This window comes from Monodelphis domestica, chromosome 6 (genome assembly GCF_027887165.1).
Source record: "Monodelphis domestica isolate mMonDom1 chromosome 6, mMonDom1.pri, whole genome shotgun sequence".
NCBI lineage: Eukaryota > Metazoa > Chordata > Mammalia > Didelphimorphia > Didelphidae > Monodelphis > Monodelphis domestica.
In genome coordinates, this window is record NC_077232.1 from 82522751 (window position 1) to 82544642 (window position 21892).

Below are 21892 nucleotides of genomic sequence, written 5' to 3' on the forward strand. Positions count from 1 at the left end.
TCAAAGATGAAGATGATGGTAAATATTGGCAATGATAAGTGCTATTTGCTGAATCGCATAACATGTTCCCTAACAGCTTATTCCATTTTGTTTTTGTCTTTTTACTTTTATTTTTATGAGCTAATCGTATTGGCTTGTCAAATGTTAGAATTGGGAGAGAGAGAGTCTAATAATCAGATGGTCCAACTCCTTACTCTATACATTGAAAAACAAGCCCAAAAAGAAATGACTTCCCCTCAAGGTCACATATTGAGTTAGAAGTAAGCTCTAATTGGAGCTTCAAATGGAATCCAAATCTTTCAGTTCTCAGGCCAATACACTTTTCTCTAATAAGTTAGAGTGTCACACAGCTGGGTAGCTCAGTGGATTGAGAGCTAGCCCTAGAGATGGGAGGTCCTAGGTTAAAATCTGGCCTCAGACATTTCCCAGCTGTGTGACTCTGGGCAAGTCACTTGACTCCCATTGCCTAGTCCTTACCACTCTTCTGCCTTGGAGCCAATACACAGTATTGACTCCAAGATGGAAGGTAAGGGTTTAAAAAAAAAAAACTCCCTCCTTTGAGTCTGCATAGCACTGAGTTTGTATCTCTTATATACTTATCACATCTGACTCATATTGTAGTTATTCTGGGCTGTGTCTTTTCTCCCTTGCTTGATGGTTGGTGAGCTCCTTAAACCATGATTTCTTCTTCTGCTTTTGTGATATCTTATTCCCCATCCTTGATTATAATCTTCTTGAAGTTTAAGTCTTGGGGTCACAGAGCTTTTATACTCAACTTGCATTTGTATCTCCCATGACTCTTAGTATCAATACTTGTTTATTATACATTTGTATCTTATTCCCCTTCTCTAATAGCTCTCTTTCTATTTTTGTTATTTTCTTGTTGTCATTTCTAGACTGTCTGTTGATGTTGGTCTACAAGGATAGATCTGAAAGAGCCAAAGGTTACAAGGAGAGGAGCAGCCTGACTCTAGAAGACATCTGTGGTCTTGATCCTGGCCTCCCCTACGAGGGTCTGACTCACACACTAGCCATCATCTGCCTGTCCCAGGCTGTGATGTTGGGCTTTGAGAGCAAGGACACAATGTATGCCTGGGATATCCGGATTCGCTACTCTTTGGGGGAAGGTAAACCAGTTGTCTTTGCTTTTGTTCCTTCTATGCCCATTGCCCTTTCCAAGTCCTGACTCAGGTGTATGAAGCACACTATTTCTCATGGAAGGAAAGCTTTTCCTTTTTTGAATGTTTTACACTCTATTGGACTGTGCCTCACCATATCTATAGCTTTCGTTTATTTGGATATTTGTCTTATTCTCACTTTGGGTCTTCTTTCATCTTTGTTTCTCTAATAATTCAGTGTACTGAGTATAGTTGTAATCTAGGAATAAAGAAAGAAATACTATTTTGAATTGAAGTTCATGCTTGTTCTAGATGGGACATGGTATATCAGACCTGGAAGAGTCTAGCCTTCATCATTTTATAGAGGAAAGAATTGAGTTCCAGAGTTGGGAAGTGACTTCCCAATGTCAAAACAGGAGTGTCAAGACTGGAACTTTGTCCTTTTGCCATTTAATCTAGTTTTCTTTGCACTTTCCCCTACTGCATCTATCTCCTTTTGAGAGAGAGAGAGAGAGAGAGAGAGAGAGAGAGAGAGAGAGAGAGAGAGAGAGAGAGAGAGAGAGAAAGCAAACCAGAAAGCAGAGTCACTAGAGATAATACCTATAGTGAGCTGTCTGTCCAAGAAGGGGATCTTTAAAAGAACTCCCAGCAAAAGTTCATTCATTCCTTTGGATGGTGGCAATTTAGAATTGGACATTGTTTGTCCTCAGCTGAGCTAAGGTTAAAGGGTTCTTGAAGTCTCTTGGTACTGTAAATAAGATTATGGGGTGATTGGCTTATAGAATCTCAGAACTGGAAAGTACTTCACAGGCCATCTAGTCCAATCAATCCTCTGAAGCAAGAATCCCTTCTATAGCATTCCTAAAAGGTAGACAGCCAGCATTTTCATGAAGATATCTAGTTATGGGGAACTTAATTCCATTCCTCCTTTTCATCATCAAGCCAGGTCATTTTATTATTAGATTGCTTTTAGGAAGATTTTCCTTATGCCTCCAAGTAACAATGGGATAATAATTGGCCCAGGGAAAGACAACCTTCAGGTAATAGGATGATGAATGAGGAAAAAGCCAAAAGCTAACAGGGACTACTTTAAGTTCATGCACCCAGTAAGACCACGAATCTGAGACTCAGAAGTTGGTGTATTAAAAAAAAAATTTCTCAGTAGACTCCTGATGCTTTTTGGTTCTTGGATTCAAGTTCTCTTAGAAAGCTCTCTTATGTACCCATCCTCCTTAAATTGGCATGAGTTCATTGAGTTCTGCACTGGGAACCATGAGAAACACAGTGGAAGGCATGTTCCCTGCCTTCAGAAATATAGAATTACTAAGACTTATTGAAAAAAGAGAAGAATATGGTGGAGTTCAAAGAAAGAGAAGAACATTATTTATTATTCAATAAATCCTAACATAAACCACAATGCCATAGTTGGAAGGGGCCTTAGAGAACACATAATCTAATCTCTTCACGTTATATGGGGGAAACTCAAATTTCAGTGAGGAGAATTGGTTTTCCCCATAACAGACAATGGGAGCCATCAATAGAAGAGCTAGTTAACATTTATGTAGCATTTATTATGCATCGGGCTCTATGCTAAGTGCTTTAAAATATTTAATTTTACCTTCCTAAAAACCTTGCTATTATTATTTACATTTTACATAAGAGGAAACTGAGTCAAAGTAAGTGACTTGCCCAGAGTTACCCAATTAGTGTCTGGTGATCTCGAGTCTTCCCGATTCCAGGCTAGTGCTCTATCCATTGTACTATCTAACGTCTCTAAGTAATAATAGGGAGTGTAACCCAGTTCTCCTAACTTCCTGTCCTGTGCTTTTTATTTTAACTATAATTTTTCATATCCAGGAGGTGTTCCATGCTATCTTCCAACCTCCAAAAACCATTCTTACTTCTTGGTTTTCTATTTCTCCATTAGTCAGCAAATCCTGAAAATATGTAGCATTAAACATTGATCTTCATATGTGAATGGCTATTAGGAAACTCTCATTACTTAGCAATAATGATTCCCCCAAGTGTGGGCTATTGGTACCTTCAGCTTCCCACCTGTGCTCCTCTGAGTAGTTAAAAGGTTATGGAGTTCATCACAGATGTCCCCAGGCTCATGATCTCCTGGGTAAGCTGTGTGCCCTGTCTCCCAGTCCCTCCCCACTACCAGTGATGTTCATGTTGGCCCTGTCCATTTTCTCTCAACCCTACTTGAGATCTGGACAAAGACGTAGGAGGGAACATAGTTCAAGCCTTGTTAATGGAGAGAGATGGGGAATTTATATGGGTTTGAGTGGTTAGTTATGGAGGACTTGGAACCTTAGTTGAGCCATGAAGGATGGTTATTCGGACATGGAGAGAGAGAGAGAGAGAGAGAGAGAGAGAGAGAGAGAGAGAGAGAGAGAGAGAGAGAGAGAGAGAGAGAGAGAGAGAGAGAGAGAGAGAGAGAGAGAGAGGGAGAGAGGGAGAGGGAGAGGGAGAGGGAGAGGGAGAGGGAGAGGGAGAGGGAGAGGGAGAGGGAGAGGGAGAGGGAGAGGGAGAGGGAGAGAGGGGGTTGGCATTCTGGGCAAGCAGAAGAACACCAGGGCCACCAGCTTCTCTAAACCCAGTCTAAGATTTTGTGTGCCTCATGAGGGTCAGCAGACTCAGGTTCTAGTCTTGGCTTTTTAACCATGAGATCTTGGTCAAGTCCCATTATCTCTCTTCTCCCATCTATAATATAAGTGATAATTACACCTGCACTACTTGTCTATCAGGGATATTAAAACAGAAGTGCTTTGCAAACTTCAAAGTTCTATAGAAATGTGAATTTTTGATAGTTTTAACCAACTATGTAGCTTGGAGGAAGATGTGATCTAATTTTTAACTGGGTTCTTTTTTCCCTCTCCTTCATCTTAATCCTTTTCCTATAGTCCACAGGTTTCATGTGGCTGTGGCCCCAGGCACCAAGCTAGAAAGTGGATTGGCCACTCTTCATCTCTGCAATGATATTCTGGTGCTGGCTAAAGACATTCCTCCTGCTGTCATGGGTCAGTGGAAGCTCTCTGACCTGCGGCGTTATGGGGCTGTGCCAAATGGCTTCATCTTTGAAGGCGGGACCAGGTGTGGGTACTGTAAGTATGATGAGACCTTGGTATAGACCTTTCATCCACTTAGAATTTCTGAATAGGTTTCCTCATTTGTCACTGATTACTTTTTTTGGTGAACTTGTTTTTTCAAGAGCACAGCATGGACATATGTATACATAAAGTTAGCTCTTGGTTATTGGGGATGGGAGGTAGCAGAGATGAGATTTCTTTCATCCCCCTCCCCCCAAATCTTGGTTTTTGGATAAATGATCCCATCTCAGATATTTGTGTCGTGGACATTGTTAACGGTTGTTAGTAAAAACAAAATGATTTATTGACCTCTTCTCTCCTCTTTATTCTGTATGCAGAGAAACCAAAATACTTCCTTTTGGCAGGAAAGATTGGAGGGTGGAAAGAAACACTATATCCCTGCATCCTTCTGAAGGATGACTGATCATCTCCCAACTAGGAACAGATAGCTACAGTGGAACAGAGATGGAGAGATAACTGGGTGTTTTTTTTTTTTTCAGCTCTCTGGAGTTAGGACTTCATAATCAGTTTTTACTCTTCTCCCTGGAATGAAATCCCAGAAAACCAGGCTTCTCTGGGGTCCATCACAAGTGCAAAAATATATTCTCAGTCAAATATACATAATACTTGTTGGGATTCCTTCTGTTAACTCCCTCTCCAATGAGTAATCCGGACTTGACTCTATGAGTTTCTGGGTATGGACAAGTGTGAACAATTTACCTCTTTGGGGAGACTATTCATTTTTAGAGAGAATGGTTCTTTTTGGTAGGTCAAACAAGGAGATGCTATGTTTGCCTCTAGTCCAGGTGTTTCTGTTTTTACCTTGTTTTGTTCTCAAGCCATCATTCTTGTCCCATGCATGCTGCTGAAGCCTATCTCCTCTCTTAGAAGGTTTAATTACTAAATTAATGTCATTCATTGTCCTCCCTTTACTGCAAAGAAGGATCTGGCTGGGTGCTGGTGCCTGGATGCTTTCTTTAGCAGACTTCAGAAGGACATACTCATTCAGTGCCCCCTTTTAGGAATCAGAGATGGGTTCAAATGCCCTTGATGTCAGTGCCTAGAGCAGGCGTCTTTAAGGGAAAGTAGTGTTTCCCAAAGTTTCTGCAGTGGCTGACCCCTCTCACTTTCAACAAAATAGTGGAAATCTGTAGCAAAATATTTTACAATAATTTTTAAAAGGCATTGATTTAAAAAAAAATTGGTTTTGTTCTAGACCTTTCATTCCTTTGATGTAGGGAACTCTTGGTGTGGAAATCTCCTCCCCTGATATAGGCCAGCAATTCCTCTGTAACAGAGTATTAAAAAGTTGCCTGAGAGAGATAGTGGATAGAGAGATAGGCCTGGAGATGGGAGGTATAGGGTTCAAATTTGGCCTTAGACACTTCCTAGCTGTGTGATCCTGGGTAAGTCATATAACCCCAAATGCCAGGCCCTTACCCCTTTTCTGCCTTGGAATTTATTGAGTCTAATACAGAAATAAGAATTCAAAAAAATAGTTGACTGAGGCAGAAAAATTAAGTGACAGGTCTTAGAAGTCAAGTCTTATAGATTCCTAAGCCAGTGTTTTTATTTCCTACTACTAGCCCTTTCCAACTATTAAACCACCAATAACAAGGATGATTGACATTTGCTTTATAACATAAGGTTAATCTCCTTATGTTTCAGTGGTCTCAAATCCCATTAGAATGTGAGCTCCCTGAGGGCAAGGACAATTTCTCTTTTCTTTATTATCACTTGTGCTTAGCATTATGGTCAGCATATAGGAAGCATTTAGTAAATACTTGTTGACTGACCAGTTGACTAAAACATGGTGCTCCCTTCCTTTTTGGCCATGCCCAGTTCAACTATGACCCAGAATGCTCTCCCCCTCTCAAGCCTCCCTATTTTTGCTTTAGTCCTGGTCTGCACCTCTTCTCTTAGTCACTGTTTGAATCCTTACTCTTCTGTGTCCTATCTTCTCCAGGAAGACTTCTGCAATCTCTCAGGAGATCATGACTTTCCCTCTCTTATTGCACATGGCATCTTGTATTCTTCTTATACTTAAGCTTATATTATTGTGTTATACAGTTATCTGGATATGCCTCATCCATTTCTAGACTGTGGATTTTACAAAGGAAGGCTTATGTAAATTTTTGACTCTCCAGAGCACAGAACTGTTCAATACACAGTAGGAACCTTTGAAAAATTATTATCCAAATGATTTTTAAAAATTTCAATCAACAAATATGTATGAAGCATCCACCATATTGTCAGGGACTGCCTAGATGCTGGGTGGGGATGCAAATTAATGGAACAATCCCTGTTTAAAGGTCATATTCTGGCAAATATTTATTTCTTTTGAAACCAAACAATATAAGCCTGATTTTTTCCCATAAAAATAAGAACCATTCTTTTTTTTCTCCCCTCCTTTTATTTTTCCAAAACTTTGCCTTTTCATTTCAGACTCAGAAGTAGAACATGAAGTGGGTTGGGACAGTTCTCTAAGAATCATGGGTGTTTCCTTCCAAACTAGATTCTTCCCTGGAACAAGGACAAGAGGTTAGATGAAAGGGCAATGTGTTCTGTGAAGGAAAGAACAACCTTTGAATTTTGCCTTTAGCATTTAGTTACTGAATACCTTGGGTAAGTGCCTTTACTTTTCAGTGTCTCCATGGGCATATCTGTAAAATACTTATTTGCTGGACCCTTTCATAGGAAGGTTGTGAGTAACATTCGTTTACGATCTTGAAGAACTGTATATATGGGATTTGTTTTTCATTCTCATTGTGGCATAAAGATGACCCTTGGTTCTCAAAAACTGTGCCAGAAGAGCATGTGCTCTTCTCTCCAGATGTCTTCCTCAAACTTATTAAGGAGGTTCATGGAACACCTAATGGGGAAGAACAGAAAGGAAAGGAAGAGAGGACCTGATATGGGAATTAAGCTGGGTTTGAATCCTGCCTTAGCTTGCATGACTTTGGGCTTGTTTTAGTCTCTCTGCACCTCAGTTTCCTTCTTTGTAAAATGAGGGGATGGGAGTTTCCCTAGATGATAGGAATAAGGGACATTGATGAGAAGGTGCCAGGGATATGGAACTCCAGAGAAGTTCCACAGGCTCCTGACTGTGTCTCCAACGTTCACTTCTAATTTTAGTTCCTGAGATGTGAGGCTGAAAATAGCCCTTGGGGTTGGACATGTAGGGAGCCCCTCCTCCAGTTCCTTAAGCAAGCATGAGTTTGAAGCCAGAGCAGGTACTGAGGAGTCAGTATGGTGGTGCTGATGGCTGTTCCTCTGAGTGTTCTGGGGCAGGTCTCTGGTGTCCCAGTTCTCTTCTGACCCTTGCCTTTGGCTGCTTTGACAAAAATAGGCATTGGAGGCTTGAGATAGTATAGGTTCCCATGCTTATATCAGCTGCTATGGCTGCAGCTGAGCTTGGTGGGCATGGGCTAAGAGGCAAAAGGTTGTGGCTTTGCTGTGTTCACTTGGCCTCCATTTCATCTTAGCCTTCGTATAAGAAGACTGTTGTATAGTAGAAAAGGCACCAGAATTGCAGAGGACCTGAGTTAGAATCCTGGCTTCTCTGCGTATTGTCTTGGGCAAATTGACATAGTTTCTTCATCTATAAAATGAGGCAGGCAGACTTGACTACCTTCCAGAATTAATCCTGCTCCTGGCCTATGACTTTTAGAACATGATTCCATATATTGCAAGGTGGGGTATGTAGTGCTAGAGAACTGCCACATATTTGCTACTTTCTTTGCAAAGAGCTTGAGTAGATGTATGTTGGCTATCTTCTATGAAAACTATGTTATATTATTATTCACCCATCACTAAATAAGCAGTTCAGCCAACTCCTGCCTCTACTATCAGCAACATCCTATCATTTATTAAAGCTAGAACCATGTTGGCCACTTAGAGACAGACAAAAGAAATCCAAGACTTGATCTCTAAACTCAAGGAGCTTGCAGGTAAAGGGACCTGAGGGGCTATGCATTTCAAACTGTACTTCATCAGGCATCTGGTAGGATCATAGGATTCAGAACTATTTTTTTTGAAAATTTTATTTAATTAGTCAATTTAGAACATTATTCCTTAATTACAAGAATCACATTCTTTCCCTTCCTCTCCTCCCCCACCTGTAGCCTACGTGCAATTCCACTGGGTTTTACATGTGTCCTTGATCAAAACCTATTTCCATGTTGTTGATGTTTGCACTAGGATGATCATTTTGAGTCAATATCCCCAATCATATCCCCATTGATCCATGTAACCAAGCAGTTGTTTTTCTTCTGTGTTTTTACTCCCACAGTTTTTCCTTTGAATGTGGATAGTGTTCTTTCTTGTAGATCCCTTCAAGTTTTTCAGGATCACTACATTGCCACTATGGAGCAGTACATTACATTTGATTGTACCATAGTGTATCAGTCTCTGTATATAGTGTTCTCCTGGTTCTGCTCCTCTCACTCTGCATCAATTCCTGGAGGTCATTCCAGTTCACTTGGAATTCCTCCAGTTCATTATTCTTTTGAGCACAAAAGTATTCCATCACCAATAGATACCACAACTTGTTCAGCCATTCCCCAATTGGAGGGCATCCCCCCATTTTCCAATTTTTTTCCAGCACAAAGAGCATGGCTATGAATATTCTTGTACAAGTCTTTTTCTTTAATATCTCTTTGGGGTATAAACTCAGCAGTCCTATGGTTGGATCAAAGGGAAGACAGTCTTTAATGCCTTTTGGGCATAGTTCCAAATGTCCCTCTATAATGGTTGGATCAATTCACAACTCCACCAGCAATGCATTAATGTCCCAACTTTGCCACATCTCCAGCATTCATTACTTTCCTTTGCTGTCATGTTAGCCTAGGCTAGGTATGAGGTGATACCTCAGAGTTGTTTTGATTTACATCTCTCTGCTAAGAGATTTAGAACACTTTTTTTATGTGCTTATTAATACTTTTGATTTCTTTAACTGAAAAGTGCCTATTCATGTCCCTTGCCCATTTATCAATTGGAGAATGGCTTGATTTTTTGTACAATTGATTTAGCTATTTATAAGTTTAAGTAATTAGACCTTTGTCAGAGGTTTTTGTTATGAAGGGTTTCCCCCAATTTGTTGCTTCTCTTCTAATTTTGGCTGCATTGGTTTTGTTTGTACAAAACCTTTTTAATTTGATGTAATCAAAATTATTAATTTTACATTTTGTGATTTTTTTTCTAACTCTTGCTTGGTCTTAAAATCTTTCCTTTCCCAAAGATCTGATATGTATACTATTCTGTGTTCACCTAATTTACTTATAGTTTCCTTCTTTATATTCAAGTCATTCACCTATTCCGAGTTTATCCTGGTGTAGGGTATGAGATGTTTATCCAAACTAAATTTTCCCAGCAGTTTTTTTTAATCAAATAGGGATTTTTGTCCTCATAGCAGGGATATTTGGGCTTATCATAGACTATTTTGCTTGGGTCACTCACCCCAAGTCTATTCCACTGATCCTCCTTTCTGTCTCTTAGCTAGTACCATATGGTTTTGGTGACCACTGCTTTATAGTATAGTTTGAGATCTGGGACTGCAAGGCCACCTTTCTTCAAATTTTTTTTTCATTATTTCCCTGGATATTCTTGATCTTTTGTTCTTCCAAATGAACTTTCTTATGATTTTTTGAATTCAGTAAAAAAGTTTTTTGGTAGTTCAATGGGTATGGAACTAAATAAGTAAATTAGTTTGGGTAGGATTGTCATTTTTATTATGTTAGCTTATTCTATCCATGAGCAATTGATGTTTTTCCAATTGTTTAGATATAATTTTAATTGTGTGGAGAGTGTTTTGTAGTTGTTTTCATATAGTTCCTGTGTTTGTCTTGGCAGATAGATTCCTAAGTATTTTATATTATCTAGGATGATTTTATTTTATTTTATTTTTTTGGTTACAATACTCACTTTATTTCCCTCCCTCCCCTCCACCCACCCTTTCCACAGCCCATGCGCAATTTCATTGGGTATTACTTGTGTCCTTGATCAGAACCTATTTCAATGATGTTGTTTGCACTAGGATGTTCATTTAGAATCTACATCCCCAATCATATCCCTTCGACTGATGTATTCAAGCAGTTGTTTTTCTTCAGTGTTTTTACTCCCACAGTGTTTCTTCTGAATGTGGATAGTGTTCTTTCTCATAGATCCCTCTGAGTTGTTCAGGGTCACTGCACTGCCACTAATATTCCATTACATTCGATTGTATCAGTCTCTGTGTACAATGTTTTCCTGGTTCTGCTTCTCTCACTCTGCATCAATTCCTGGAGGTTGTTCCAGTCCCCATGGAATTCCTCCACTTTATTATTCCTTTGAGCACAATAGTATTCCATCACCAACATATTCCACAATTTGTTCAGCCATTCCCCAATTGGAGGGCAGCCCCTCATTTTCCAATTTTTTGCCATCACAAAGAACGCAGCTATGAATATTTTTGTACATGTCTTTTTCCTTATTATCTCTTTGGGGGTAAAAACCCAGCAGTGATATGGTTGGATTAAAGGGAAGACAGTCTTTTAGTGCCCTTTGGGCATAGTTCCAAATTGCCCTCTAGAACAGTTAGATTAATTCACAGCTCCACCAGCAATGCATTAATGTCCCAACTTTGCCACACCCATCTAGGGTGATTTTAAATGGAATTTCTCTTTCTAAATCTTGCTGCTGAGATGTTTTGGGAATATATAGAAATGCTAATTACTTATGTGGGCTTATTTTGTATCCTGCAACTTCACTGAAGTTGTTGATTATTTCTACTAGCTTTTTGGTTGATTCTCTAGTATTCTTTAAGTAGACCATCATATCATCTGCAAAGAGTGATAGCTTGGTCTCCTTATTGCTTATTTTAATATCTTTAATTTCTTTTTCTTCTTTAATTGCTATTGCTAGTGTTTCTAGTCGAATTCTAACTAACAGAAGTGATAATGGGCATCCTTGTTTCACTCCTGATCTTATCAGGAAGGCTTCTAGTTTATCCCCATTGCAGATGATGTTGGCTGATGGTTTTACATAGATACTGTTTATTATTTTTATTATATTTATTATTTTATTCTATTCCTATCTTTCTAGTGTTTTCAATAGGAATGAGTGTTATATTTTGTCAAAGGCTTTTTCTGCGTCTATTGAGATAATAATTTGATTTTTGTTGATTTGCTTGTTAACATGGTCAATTATGTGGATAGTTTTCTAAATATTGAACCATCCTTGCATTCCTGGTATAAATTCCACCTGGTCATAATGAATAATCCTTGTGATCACTTGCTGGAGTCGTTTTGCTAGTATTCTATTTAAGATTTTTGCATCTATGTTCATTAAGGAAATTGGTCTGTAGTTTTCTTTCTCTGTTTTTGATCTACCTGACTTTGGTATCAGTACCATATTTGTATCATAAAAGGAATTTGGTAGAACTCCTTTGCTTATTCTGTCAAATAGTTTGGATAATATTGGGATTAGTTGTTCTTTGAATGTTTGATAGAATTCACTTGTGTATCCATCTGGTCCTGAGGATTTTTTCTTAGGGAGTTCTTTGATGACTTGTTCAATTTTTTTTTTCTGATATGGGGTTATTTAGGTATTCTATTTCTTCTTCTGTTAATCTAGACAATTTATATTTTTGTAAATATTCATCCATATCACCTAGATTGCCATATTTATTGTCATATAATTGAGTATATTAGTTTTTAATGATTGCCTTAATTTCCTCTTCATTAGAGGTGAGGTCTCCCTTTTCATTTTGGATACTGCCAATTTGGTTTTCTTCTTTCCTTTTTTTAATTAGATTGACCAGTACTTTGTCTATTTTATTTGTTTTTTCAAAGTACCAACTTCTAGTCTTATTTATTAAATCAACCCTTCTTTGACTTTCAATTTTATTAATTTCTCCTTTGATTTTTAGGATCTCTAATTTCATTTTCATCTGAGGATTTTTAATTTGTTCACTTTCTGGTTTTTTAATTTGCATTCCCAATTCATTGACCTCTTCTGCTCTCCCTAATTCATTAATATATGAACTCAAGGATATAAACTTCCACCTAAGTACTGCTTTGGCTGCATCCCATAGATTTTGAAAGGATGTTTCATCATTGTCATTTTCTTCAATGAAATTATTGTTTCTATGATTTGTTCTATAACTGATTTTGGAGAATCGTATTATTTAATTTCCAATTAATTTTTAATTTACCTCTCTATGTACCCTTACTAATTATTATTTTCATTGCATTGTGATCTGAAAAGGTTGCATTTATTATTTTTGTTCTTTTGCACTTGTTTGCAATGTTTTTATGTCCTAGTGCATGGGCAATCTGTGTGAATCTACCATGTGCTGCTGAAAAGAAGGTGTATTCTTTTTTGTCCCTATTTATTTTTCTCCACATATCTACTAACTCTAATTTTTCTAAGATTTAATTCACTTCTCTTACCTCTTTCTTATTTATTTTTTTATTTGATTTATTTAGTTCTGATAGAGGAAGGTTCAGGTTACCCACTAGTATAGTTTTTCTATCTATTTCATCTTTGAGCTCCACTAGTTTCTCCTTTAGAAATTTGAATGCTATTCTATTTGGTGCATACATGTTGAATACTGATATTTCCTCATTGTCTATACTGCCTTTTATCAGGATGTAACTACCTTCCCTGTCTCTTTTGACTGGATCTATTTTTACTCTGGCTTTGTCAGGTATCATGATTGAGACTCTGTAGCCTTGTGAAGTTATTTGCTTCAGGTTGTGGTATTCTAGTTTTTAAAGACTGAACTTCATCCCTGGGTTTTTGGTCATCCTTCTCCTTCTGGTCTGATTTTTCTTTGGAGGTCATCTTTCATCTCCTTTGCCTTATTTTCAAGCTTGTTTATTTTGACTTTCAAGAGGTTGCAGATGATAGTCTGTTGTAGCCATTTGGGATGGGGTGAACAAAGGCATAAAGATAGAATGGGACACAGTTCCCAGGAATAGAGGAAACTAGAAGGTGAGAACTATAATTTGGGTACTGTAGTTTAGAAAGGACAATAAAAGATGGGAGTCCATCCAGAAGAGAAAGGCCAGAATAGTTCAAGGATTGGAGACCATGCATTATAAAGATGAGTTTCAGAAACTGGGAATATTTAACCCAGAGATCAACATTCTTTTGGGAGATTCAAAGGCTATCTTCACCTATCTGAAGAGGAATCAGTGGAAGACTATTTATTGTTTGCCTTCAGAAGGCAAAACTGAGAATAAAGTCTAGAAATTACAGAGGCAGATTTGAATTTAGAGTCAGGAGGAAAACTTCCTAATAATTGGAGCTGTCCCATTGTAGCATAGGATGTCTCAGGAGAGAGTAAAAGAGTGAGTTGAGTGGAAGCTTTCCTTTGAGAATGGGACATTGTAGAAGTTATTCCTACTCAGGTATGGATTAAATTACTCAAACTCTGAGCTCTTTTTCAAGTCTGATATATGCCAGAGTAAGTTTAATGATGGTGGTAGGATATGGGCCCAAACAGATGGGTAGAATTTGAACAGCTGAACCCAGAAAGAACAAAAGCATAGGAACTGGAATAAGCAGGTCAAATCAAGTCAGCAAACAAATATTAGGTGCTTACTATATGCCAAGGATTTTTTAAAGCACTGGCAGAAATAAAGAAAGGCAGAAACAGTGGCAGTCCTTAAGGAACTCACAATCCAATCCAATATCCACCTTCAAGCAACTATGTAAAACAGAATACACTGGAGCTAATGACAGAGAAAAGGCACTAACATTTGGGGCACTTTTTGTAGAAAGGAGAATTTTAGTTGGGATTTGAGAGAAGCCAGGAGGTCAGTACAAGGAGAGAGAGAATTCTGGATATAGGAGACAAGGCAGTGAAGATTCAGTAAAGGAAACTAAAGAATGCTTCGATAAGTAGAAGAGGAACCACGCCTAAAAGGAAGAAGTATCCTGGAGAAGAGGATGATCAGCAATGTTGAGACTGCAGAGAGGTCAAGAAGAATGATCATTTGATCTGGCAGTTAAGAAATCACTGATAACTTTTGGAAAGAGCTGTTCAAATTAAATGATTAAGTTAGTGGTCAGACTATAGAGAGTGAAGGAGAGAGTGAAAAGAAAGAAAATAGAAGCACTGATTTAGATGGCCTTCTTAAAATTAACCAGGAACGAAGGGGAAGAGATATAGGATAGTAGGAGAATGGGAATAGACAGATTAAGAGAGGGTTTTTTGAGGGTGTGTAAGACCTGGGCATGTTTATAGGTAATAGGTACCAAGAGACAGAGATTGAAAATTAGTGAGAAAGGGGGAGCTAGGTAGTACAGTGGATAGAACACCAGGCCTAGAATCAGGAGAACCTGGGTTCAAATTTGACCTCAGATACTTTCTAGCTGTGTGATCCTGAGTAGGTCACAACCCCAACTGCCTAGCCTTTGTAGCTCTTCTTTCTTAGAAATGATATAAAGACAGAAGGTAAGGGTTTTAAAAAGAAAAGATGAGTAGGGATGATAGAGGGGGCAATCTGCTGGAAGAGTGTAGATAGAATGGGATTGGTTGTGCATATTGAAGGGTTTGCTTTGGCAGGAAAGGCCACCTCTTCATGTGAGGCAGAGGTAAAGAGGAGGAGATGGAGGAGGGAGATATCCGAGTGATATGAAATGCAGAATTGGGGAGAAGAGGGAGTTTTTGGTAAGTGGAATCACTTTTTTTTGATAAACTATGTGGCAAAGTGCTCAGCTGAGAGGATGGGGGAGAGAGAGCCTTGGGAAATTGGAGGAGAACTGAAAAGGTTTGGAAATGCTACCTTCATGAGTGGGATAGTTAACTGGGGAGTTGGCTGCCATTGAGATTATGTAACATGAATCTGTATTGGATCCAGTTAGCATAGCTTCTTGATTTATCTCCAGCTTTATCCAGTAGCATATGAATAGGTATGAAGGCACTCATGGAGGGAGGAATCCAAAGGCTCCAGCTTGGCAGGTATTATCAGTAGTAAGAGAAAAAGAAACTCAAGAGAAATGGATGGTGTAGAATGGGTTAATCAGTAGGTCAAAATGAGGAAAGGGGATCATTATAGCCAGTGAAGGGTTAATGGCCTGGGAAAGAAGCAAGAAGCATTTGGTCAGGTGATAGCTTGGACTTTAGTACGACTGGATTGAATGGAATGCAGTTAGGGCTAGTTTGAAGCAAGGCTGGAAATATAGATGGAAGGCACAATGTGTTGAGTCTTGAATGGCAGGCAGGGGAGTTTGGGCTTCAGTCTCTCGGCAGAGGAAGACCCAACCCATGTAGTTCCTAATCAGCTCGGATGGGATCTTCCTCCTCTTTCCTCCTTTCACCCTCATGTGGTTTCCTGCTGGTCTCCCATGAATCTCATCTCATCTGCAGGGAAGAGTAGAGGCAAAGCATGGAGAAGTGGGAGGGAATGAGAATCCACTGGGCTCAGTGACATATTGTCCTTGGGGATGGCCACAGAGTCAGCAGCATTAGAAATAACTGCTATTTGGGGTGGTTGTTATGTTGTCCTTATTTCCTTCAGAATGGATAATCTAGACATTCACTATGAAGGGGCTACTTTGGGAAACTCCTAGAAAGACATTTTCCTGAATTCAATTTTGATTTGAGGTCAAGATGGGAGGCATATACTGCCACCATATTATACTGTGATATAAAGTTATGTATTATTTGTAATGTGTATTTATATTTATAATTTATATGTAATCATCATATTTATACATACATACATACATACATATATACAATATGCTAGGTCCAGGAAAGTGAAGCTTATTATTCTTTTTTTTTAAACCTTTACCTGCCATCTTAGAATTAATAGTGGGTATTGGTTCTAAGGCAGAAGAGAAGTAAGGGCTAGGCAATGGGGGTTAAGTGACTTGCCCAGGGTCACACAGTTAGGAAGTGTCTGAGGTCAGATTTGAACCCAGGACCTCCTGTCTCTGGGCCTGACTCTCAACCCACTGAGCCACCCTAAACTAACTAAATCAGCAATTCGTATTTATTTGTCCTTTTTCTGCTACTGAACCTGCAGTTTCACTGGGGATAGAGAATTTTTGGTGAAGAAACTTTTTCTACCAATGCAAATCAGTATTTGCTCTTCAACTTTTAGTTTTAGGGAGTTCCCGGTTCGCAAGGCACCAAGAAAGGGAAGTTAGTGTCCCGAGTCATACCTCAGGTGGATGTAAAAGCCAGAACTTGAAGAATCTACTTAGTCACTCCATCTTGCCTATATGACTACGGTTTACAGAATGTTTTCTTCAATAGCCATTTGTACTAGGAAGTACAAGTAGCAATATTTGATAATTCAATTGTGTGTTTATTAAACACTGTGTGTGCCAAGCACTGAACTAAACTTGGGTGGGACAAAAACAAGCAAAAAACAAAAGTTTCTGCCTTCAGGCTTCCCTTCCTATGGGTGAAAACAACAGATACAGGGAAGCTAGAAAGGGGGAAGAAGAGAGGATGACAAGGTTGCTGGTAAGAAGATGGAGAAGTTTGGAGACAGACAAGTGGAACTGGGAGTGAAGTGAGCGTGGTTTGGGTGCCTCATGGGATAAACCAGAGCTTACCCAACCAGAAGAGAGGCCCAAAAGAGACAGACTTCTCCAGAGTAGTCAGATGGAGAAGTCTATAGAATGAATATTATCTCCATTTTATGGAAAAGAAAACTGAGGCTTACTGAGAGGAAGCAAATTGTTCATCAACATATAAGTGGAGGGGTAGATACCAGACTTGAACCTAGGATTCCCAAGTCTAAAGGTGAACATTCTATTTTACCATGCTACTTAGGGAAATTATCCTTGCCTATTGTGTTCCTCCTTGAATTTCAGGGCATTTTAATTCTTTGCACTCCGTAGGCACTTGAGATATGTCCACTGAAGGAATTGAGGACCCCAGCAGCAAAGAACAGAAGTTAGTCACAGAGATCATATAGTTCAAGTACCTCATTTCATAGATGGGGGAAACTGAGGCTGAGAGAAGCTATATGACTTAACAGTGGTCACACAGCTAGTAAAAGACAAAGATGGACTATGAATCTATATCTTCTGATGGCAAGCTCAGGGCTATTTCCATTTGGGATAGCTAAAGGATTAGTTTTGCAAAAAGGATTAGTTATATCACTTGTAATAAGTGATATAACTAATCAGTTTCAGAAGCTAAGCTAGAATCCAGATCTCCTAACTCCCAGGTCTTGTCAGACCTCCCCTTCCCTTCCCTTCCCTTCCCTTCCCTTCCCTTCCCTTCCCTTCCCTTCCCTTCCCTTCCCTTCCCTTCCCTTCCCTTCCCTTCCCTTCCCTTCCCTTCCCTTCCCTTCCCTTCCCTTCCCTTCCCTTCCCTTCCCTTCCCTTCCCTTCCCTTCCCTTCCCTTCCCTTCCCTTCCCTTCCCTTCCCTTCCCTTCCCTTCCCTTCCCTTCCCTTCCCTTCCCTTCCCTTCCCTTCCCTTCCCTTCCCTTCCCTTCCCTTCCCTTCCCTTCCCTTCCCTTCCCTTCCCTTCCCTTCCCTTCCCTTCCCTTCCCTTCCCTTCCCTTCCCTTCCCTTCCCTTCCCTTCCCTTCCCTTCCCTTCCCTTCCCTTCCCTTCCCTTCCCTTCCCTTCCCTTCCCTTCCCTTCCTTCCCTTCCCTTCCCTTCCCTTCCCTTCCTCTCTCCCTCCCTCCCTTTCTCCCTCCCTTCCTCCCTTTCTCCCTCCCTTCCTCCCTTTCTCCCTCCCTTCCTCCCTCCTTTCCTTCCTTCCTTCCTTCCTTCCTTCCTTCCTTCCTTCCTTCCTTCCTTCCTTCCTTCCTTCCTTCCTTCCTTCCTTCCTTCCTTCCTTCCTTCATGGTGCAGAGGTTTTTGAAATCACTGATAAAAGTTCAATTTGGGCATTGGCATTAATGTCACCCATGACATTCTTGTATGTTATCTTCCCAGAGACAATGTAGACTTCTTGAAGGCAGGGGCCGTTTCATTTTTGTCTCTGTACCCCTTCATTACCAAGTACAGTGCCTGGAATGTAGGAGTTAATTTATGATTGCTTATTATTTCCCTCATAAGGCTGTTGGGAAAAGAACAGTTTGTAAAGCCTAAGGGGCTATATATCTGTGAATTATTTTTTTTATCATGTTGGAGCTGTGGGCTTTGAGTTGGATGGGGGGGGGGAGGTGGCAGCTGGTAGTGAAGATAGCATTTAGGACCCTTTTATTCTGAAATCAACAAAGGTACATGTGTGGCCCTACCTACCTGCTCGCCCTTGCTTGTGACTCCAGAATTTAAAATTGTTACTGAGTGTAGGTGGTCTCTCTTTTTTTTCAGATGCAAGAAAGCTGGCCCTTCCTTAGATACTTATTTGGAAAGCACAAGGCTTGAAGGAGTTCTGGTAGTGAGAAGCCCTTTCCTAATTCTGCCCTGCTTTGACATCATCTCTCACATTCAGTGCTAAGCTCAGCAGATACTGTGTGCCTCAGAATCTGTGTTTGCCTATAAATCCACCCCTGTTATGCTGAATGTTATTGAACCAGCTGCATTCACTGTTCCCAAGACACCGGCGCTAGGATGTAAACACTTTTATAAATCACTGGCAAAGCATTCTGCAGTGGATTGTCCTCCAGCTTCCTTGCCCTTTTACAAAGGATGGTGATCTTGGTTAGGTTCCAGCCCTAGAATTATCTGCCATCAGGAATGTCCTGTGACCTGTTCTTACAGAAGAGGGTTCTCTAAATGGCACTGTGCTTAATTGATAAGTCATTTGATTGGAACTTAATATCACTAGAAAACCATACAAACTGAGGATCCCTGAGGTTGGGAGTCAGGAGATCTGGGACTGAGTCTTAGCCCATCCTCTAATTTACTATGTGATATTGGGCAAATCATTTCCCTTTCTCAGGTTCTCAGTTGCTTCCTTTATAAAGGAAGACAATGGGGCTAGATAATAATCTCTAAAGACTCTCTCTGATCTCAAATTCTATCTTCTATTTACTTCCAATTCTGAAATTCTAATTATATTTTGTGGTTGAATATTAAGTGTATCTTAGGCGACCTTAGAGTTAAATTAATACACTCTGTTTTTTGACAGATGAAGAGACAGGCCTAGAGGAGGCAAGTGACTTGCCCAAGGTCACCCAGTTCATTAGTGGCAGAATTGAGATGAGAATCCAACATGACTCCACATTTCTGTTTACAGTCCACTGTAAAAATAACTTTTTCACATGCCATGAATATAGTCTCTTAAAATAAAATTTTATTGACATCTTTTATTTTATATCACCTACATTTCCCAATATATCTTCCCTTCTCCCCTTTTAAAGAGTCATTCCATATAGCAGAGATTTTTTAAACGAAATAAATAAAGAAAAAATCAGCAAAACTGGTTATATATCACTTTTATAATATTATATGTATACCACAGATATATTCTTTTTTTTTTTTTACATTTCTAGTTGACTTTTTATTTTAAAGAAACCTCACAGGCAAGATTAAAGGCATGAAACAATGGTCTCTTAATCTCCTCTGTCTAAAGTGATCAGACAGACACTCTTACCTTCAGCCATGATATGGTCCAGACACTATAAATCTCATTATATTAGATTTAAAAGAATTTTCCATGGATATATCCTTTTTAAAAAAAGAATTTAGGTTTATTTATTTAATTTAGAATATTTTCCATGGTTACATGAATCATGTTTTTTCCTTCCCCTCCTCTCCCCCCCCCCCATAGCCGACATGTGGATTTTACATGTATCATTGATCAAGACCCATTTCCATATTATTAATATTTGCACTCAGGTGATCGTTTAGATTCTATATTCCCAATCATATCCCCATCGAACCATATAATCAAGCAGTTGTTTTTCTTTTGCATTTCTACTCCCACAGTTCTTTCTCTGGATGTGGATAGTGTTCTTTCTCATAAGTCCCTCAGAAATGTCCTGGATCATTGCATTGCTGCTAGTAGAGAAGTCCATTACATTTGATTGTACCACAGTGTATCCATCTCTGTGTACAATGTTCTCCTGGTTCTGCACCTTTCACTCTGAATCAATTCCTGGAGGTCATTCCAGTTCACATGGAATTCCTCCAGTTCATTATTCCTTTTAGCACACTATTATTCCATCACGATGGATACATTCTTAAGAGATCTGGGATATTATTAGGGTTTTTTTTTGTTCTTTCTATTTGCCAAATTATATTTGGGCCTGGTTCTGTTTGCTTTTTTAAAAATTTATTTATTTAAGTCTTTTTAATGTTTCTCTGCATGGGGCAGTAATATTTCTCTATATTCACTTATCAGTTTGCTTAGCCAATCTACAGTCTATGGGCATCTACTTTGTCGACTATTTTCCATTCCAGAAAGTATGGTTATGAATCTTTAGGTGTGTGTGAGATCTACCTTTATATCTCTGATCTCCTTGGACTTTATGCTAGCAGTGATTCTTTGGACATGAACATTTTAGACACCTTCTTAGCATAATTCCAAATTATTTTACAGAATGATTGGACCAATTTATTGCTCAACCATCAATGAATTAGTGGATCTGACTTGCTACAACTTCTTCACCATTGACTATTCTCCTCTCTTGGTTTTTGCCATTTTGCTGGCTGTGATTTGATTTGCATTCCTCTTACTAGTAGTAATATGAAACACTCATTCATATTGTTGTTTGTTGTTTGTAACTTTTTTCAGAACTGTTTGTTCATATCTTCTGGCCAGTAGGATATGTCTCTTAGTGTTAGATATTTGGGTTATTCCCCTATGTTTTTTAAATACAGGTGAGTTGCTATCGCTCCATGGAATCACAGACTTAGAAGGGACTTTGGGGGTCAACTAGTCCAACCCATACTTGAGTAAGAATCTTCTCTATTCTTGTAACCCAGAGAAGTGGTCATCTAGCCTTTCTCAAGGAAATGCTAGTGATGGAAACTCACTACGTCTCAAGGGTGCTTATTTTACTCAACATTATTATGTTGTGTATTATGTTTGTGTTTTGTTATGTTACATGTTTATCATATAGTATGATATAAAATCTTATATAATTTAGATTATGTTGCTATATATTATAATTTATATAGTATTATTCATATTTATTACTTGTATAATATATATTATACACTATGTTACAGCATATATTATTTTATTACATAATATTTTACTATGTTTACTCAATGTTATTATTTTTGTAACTTGTGCTCATTGCTTTGAGTTTAGTCCTTTATGGTCAGAACAAATTTAATTTCTTTTAGTCATGATGTCTCTTCAGATATTTGAAGTCAGTTCTTCTATAAAATTTTCTCTTATTTAGGTTAATACTATGCTGTTAATATATGCAACAACATATTGCTGTGAGGATGATGCTTTGGAGCCTTGATAGAAATATAAGAATGTGAGCTTCCAGAGTCCAGGGTTACTACAAATGCAGAAAAATTATAGGAGACAGATAAAATATTTGTTAAGTACTTAGTATATGCCAGGTGTTATGTTAAGCTCTGTGAGTAAAAACACAAGCAAAAAGACAGTCCTTGCCCTCAAGGAGCTTCCAATCTTTTGGGGAAGACTACATACAAAGGGAGCTAAATAATAGGAAAGGTATGGGAGGGGAGGGTCTCTACATGGGGGGCTAGAGAAGTAGTCCAGAGAATCATAGGCTAGTCAGAGTTTGAAGTGAGAATAGCCAAAGTGGATGCTTCCTCAAGTGGGGAGCTTTTTTATTTTTTTAACCATA

The 21892-nt window shown here is 38.9% G+C and overlaps 1 protein-coding gene across 1 annotated transcript in view; it reads left to right on the forward strand.

Annotated features, from left to right (window-relative positions):
* DOK7 (docking protein 7) overlaps positions 1-21892 on the forward strand; it is a 139993-nt gene that overhangs the window by 15905 nt on the left and 102196 nt on the right. Inside the window, exons 3-4 of the mRNA XM_007496806.3 lie at positions 897-1127; positions 4028-4228. Coding sequence (XP_007496868.1) covers positions 897-1127; positions 4028-4228 — 432 coding nt within the window. The remainder of the gene's footprint in view (positions 1-896; positions 1128-4027; positions 4229-21892) is intronic.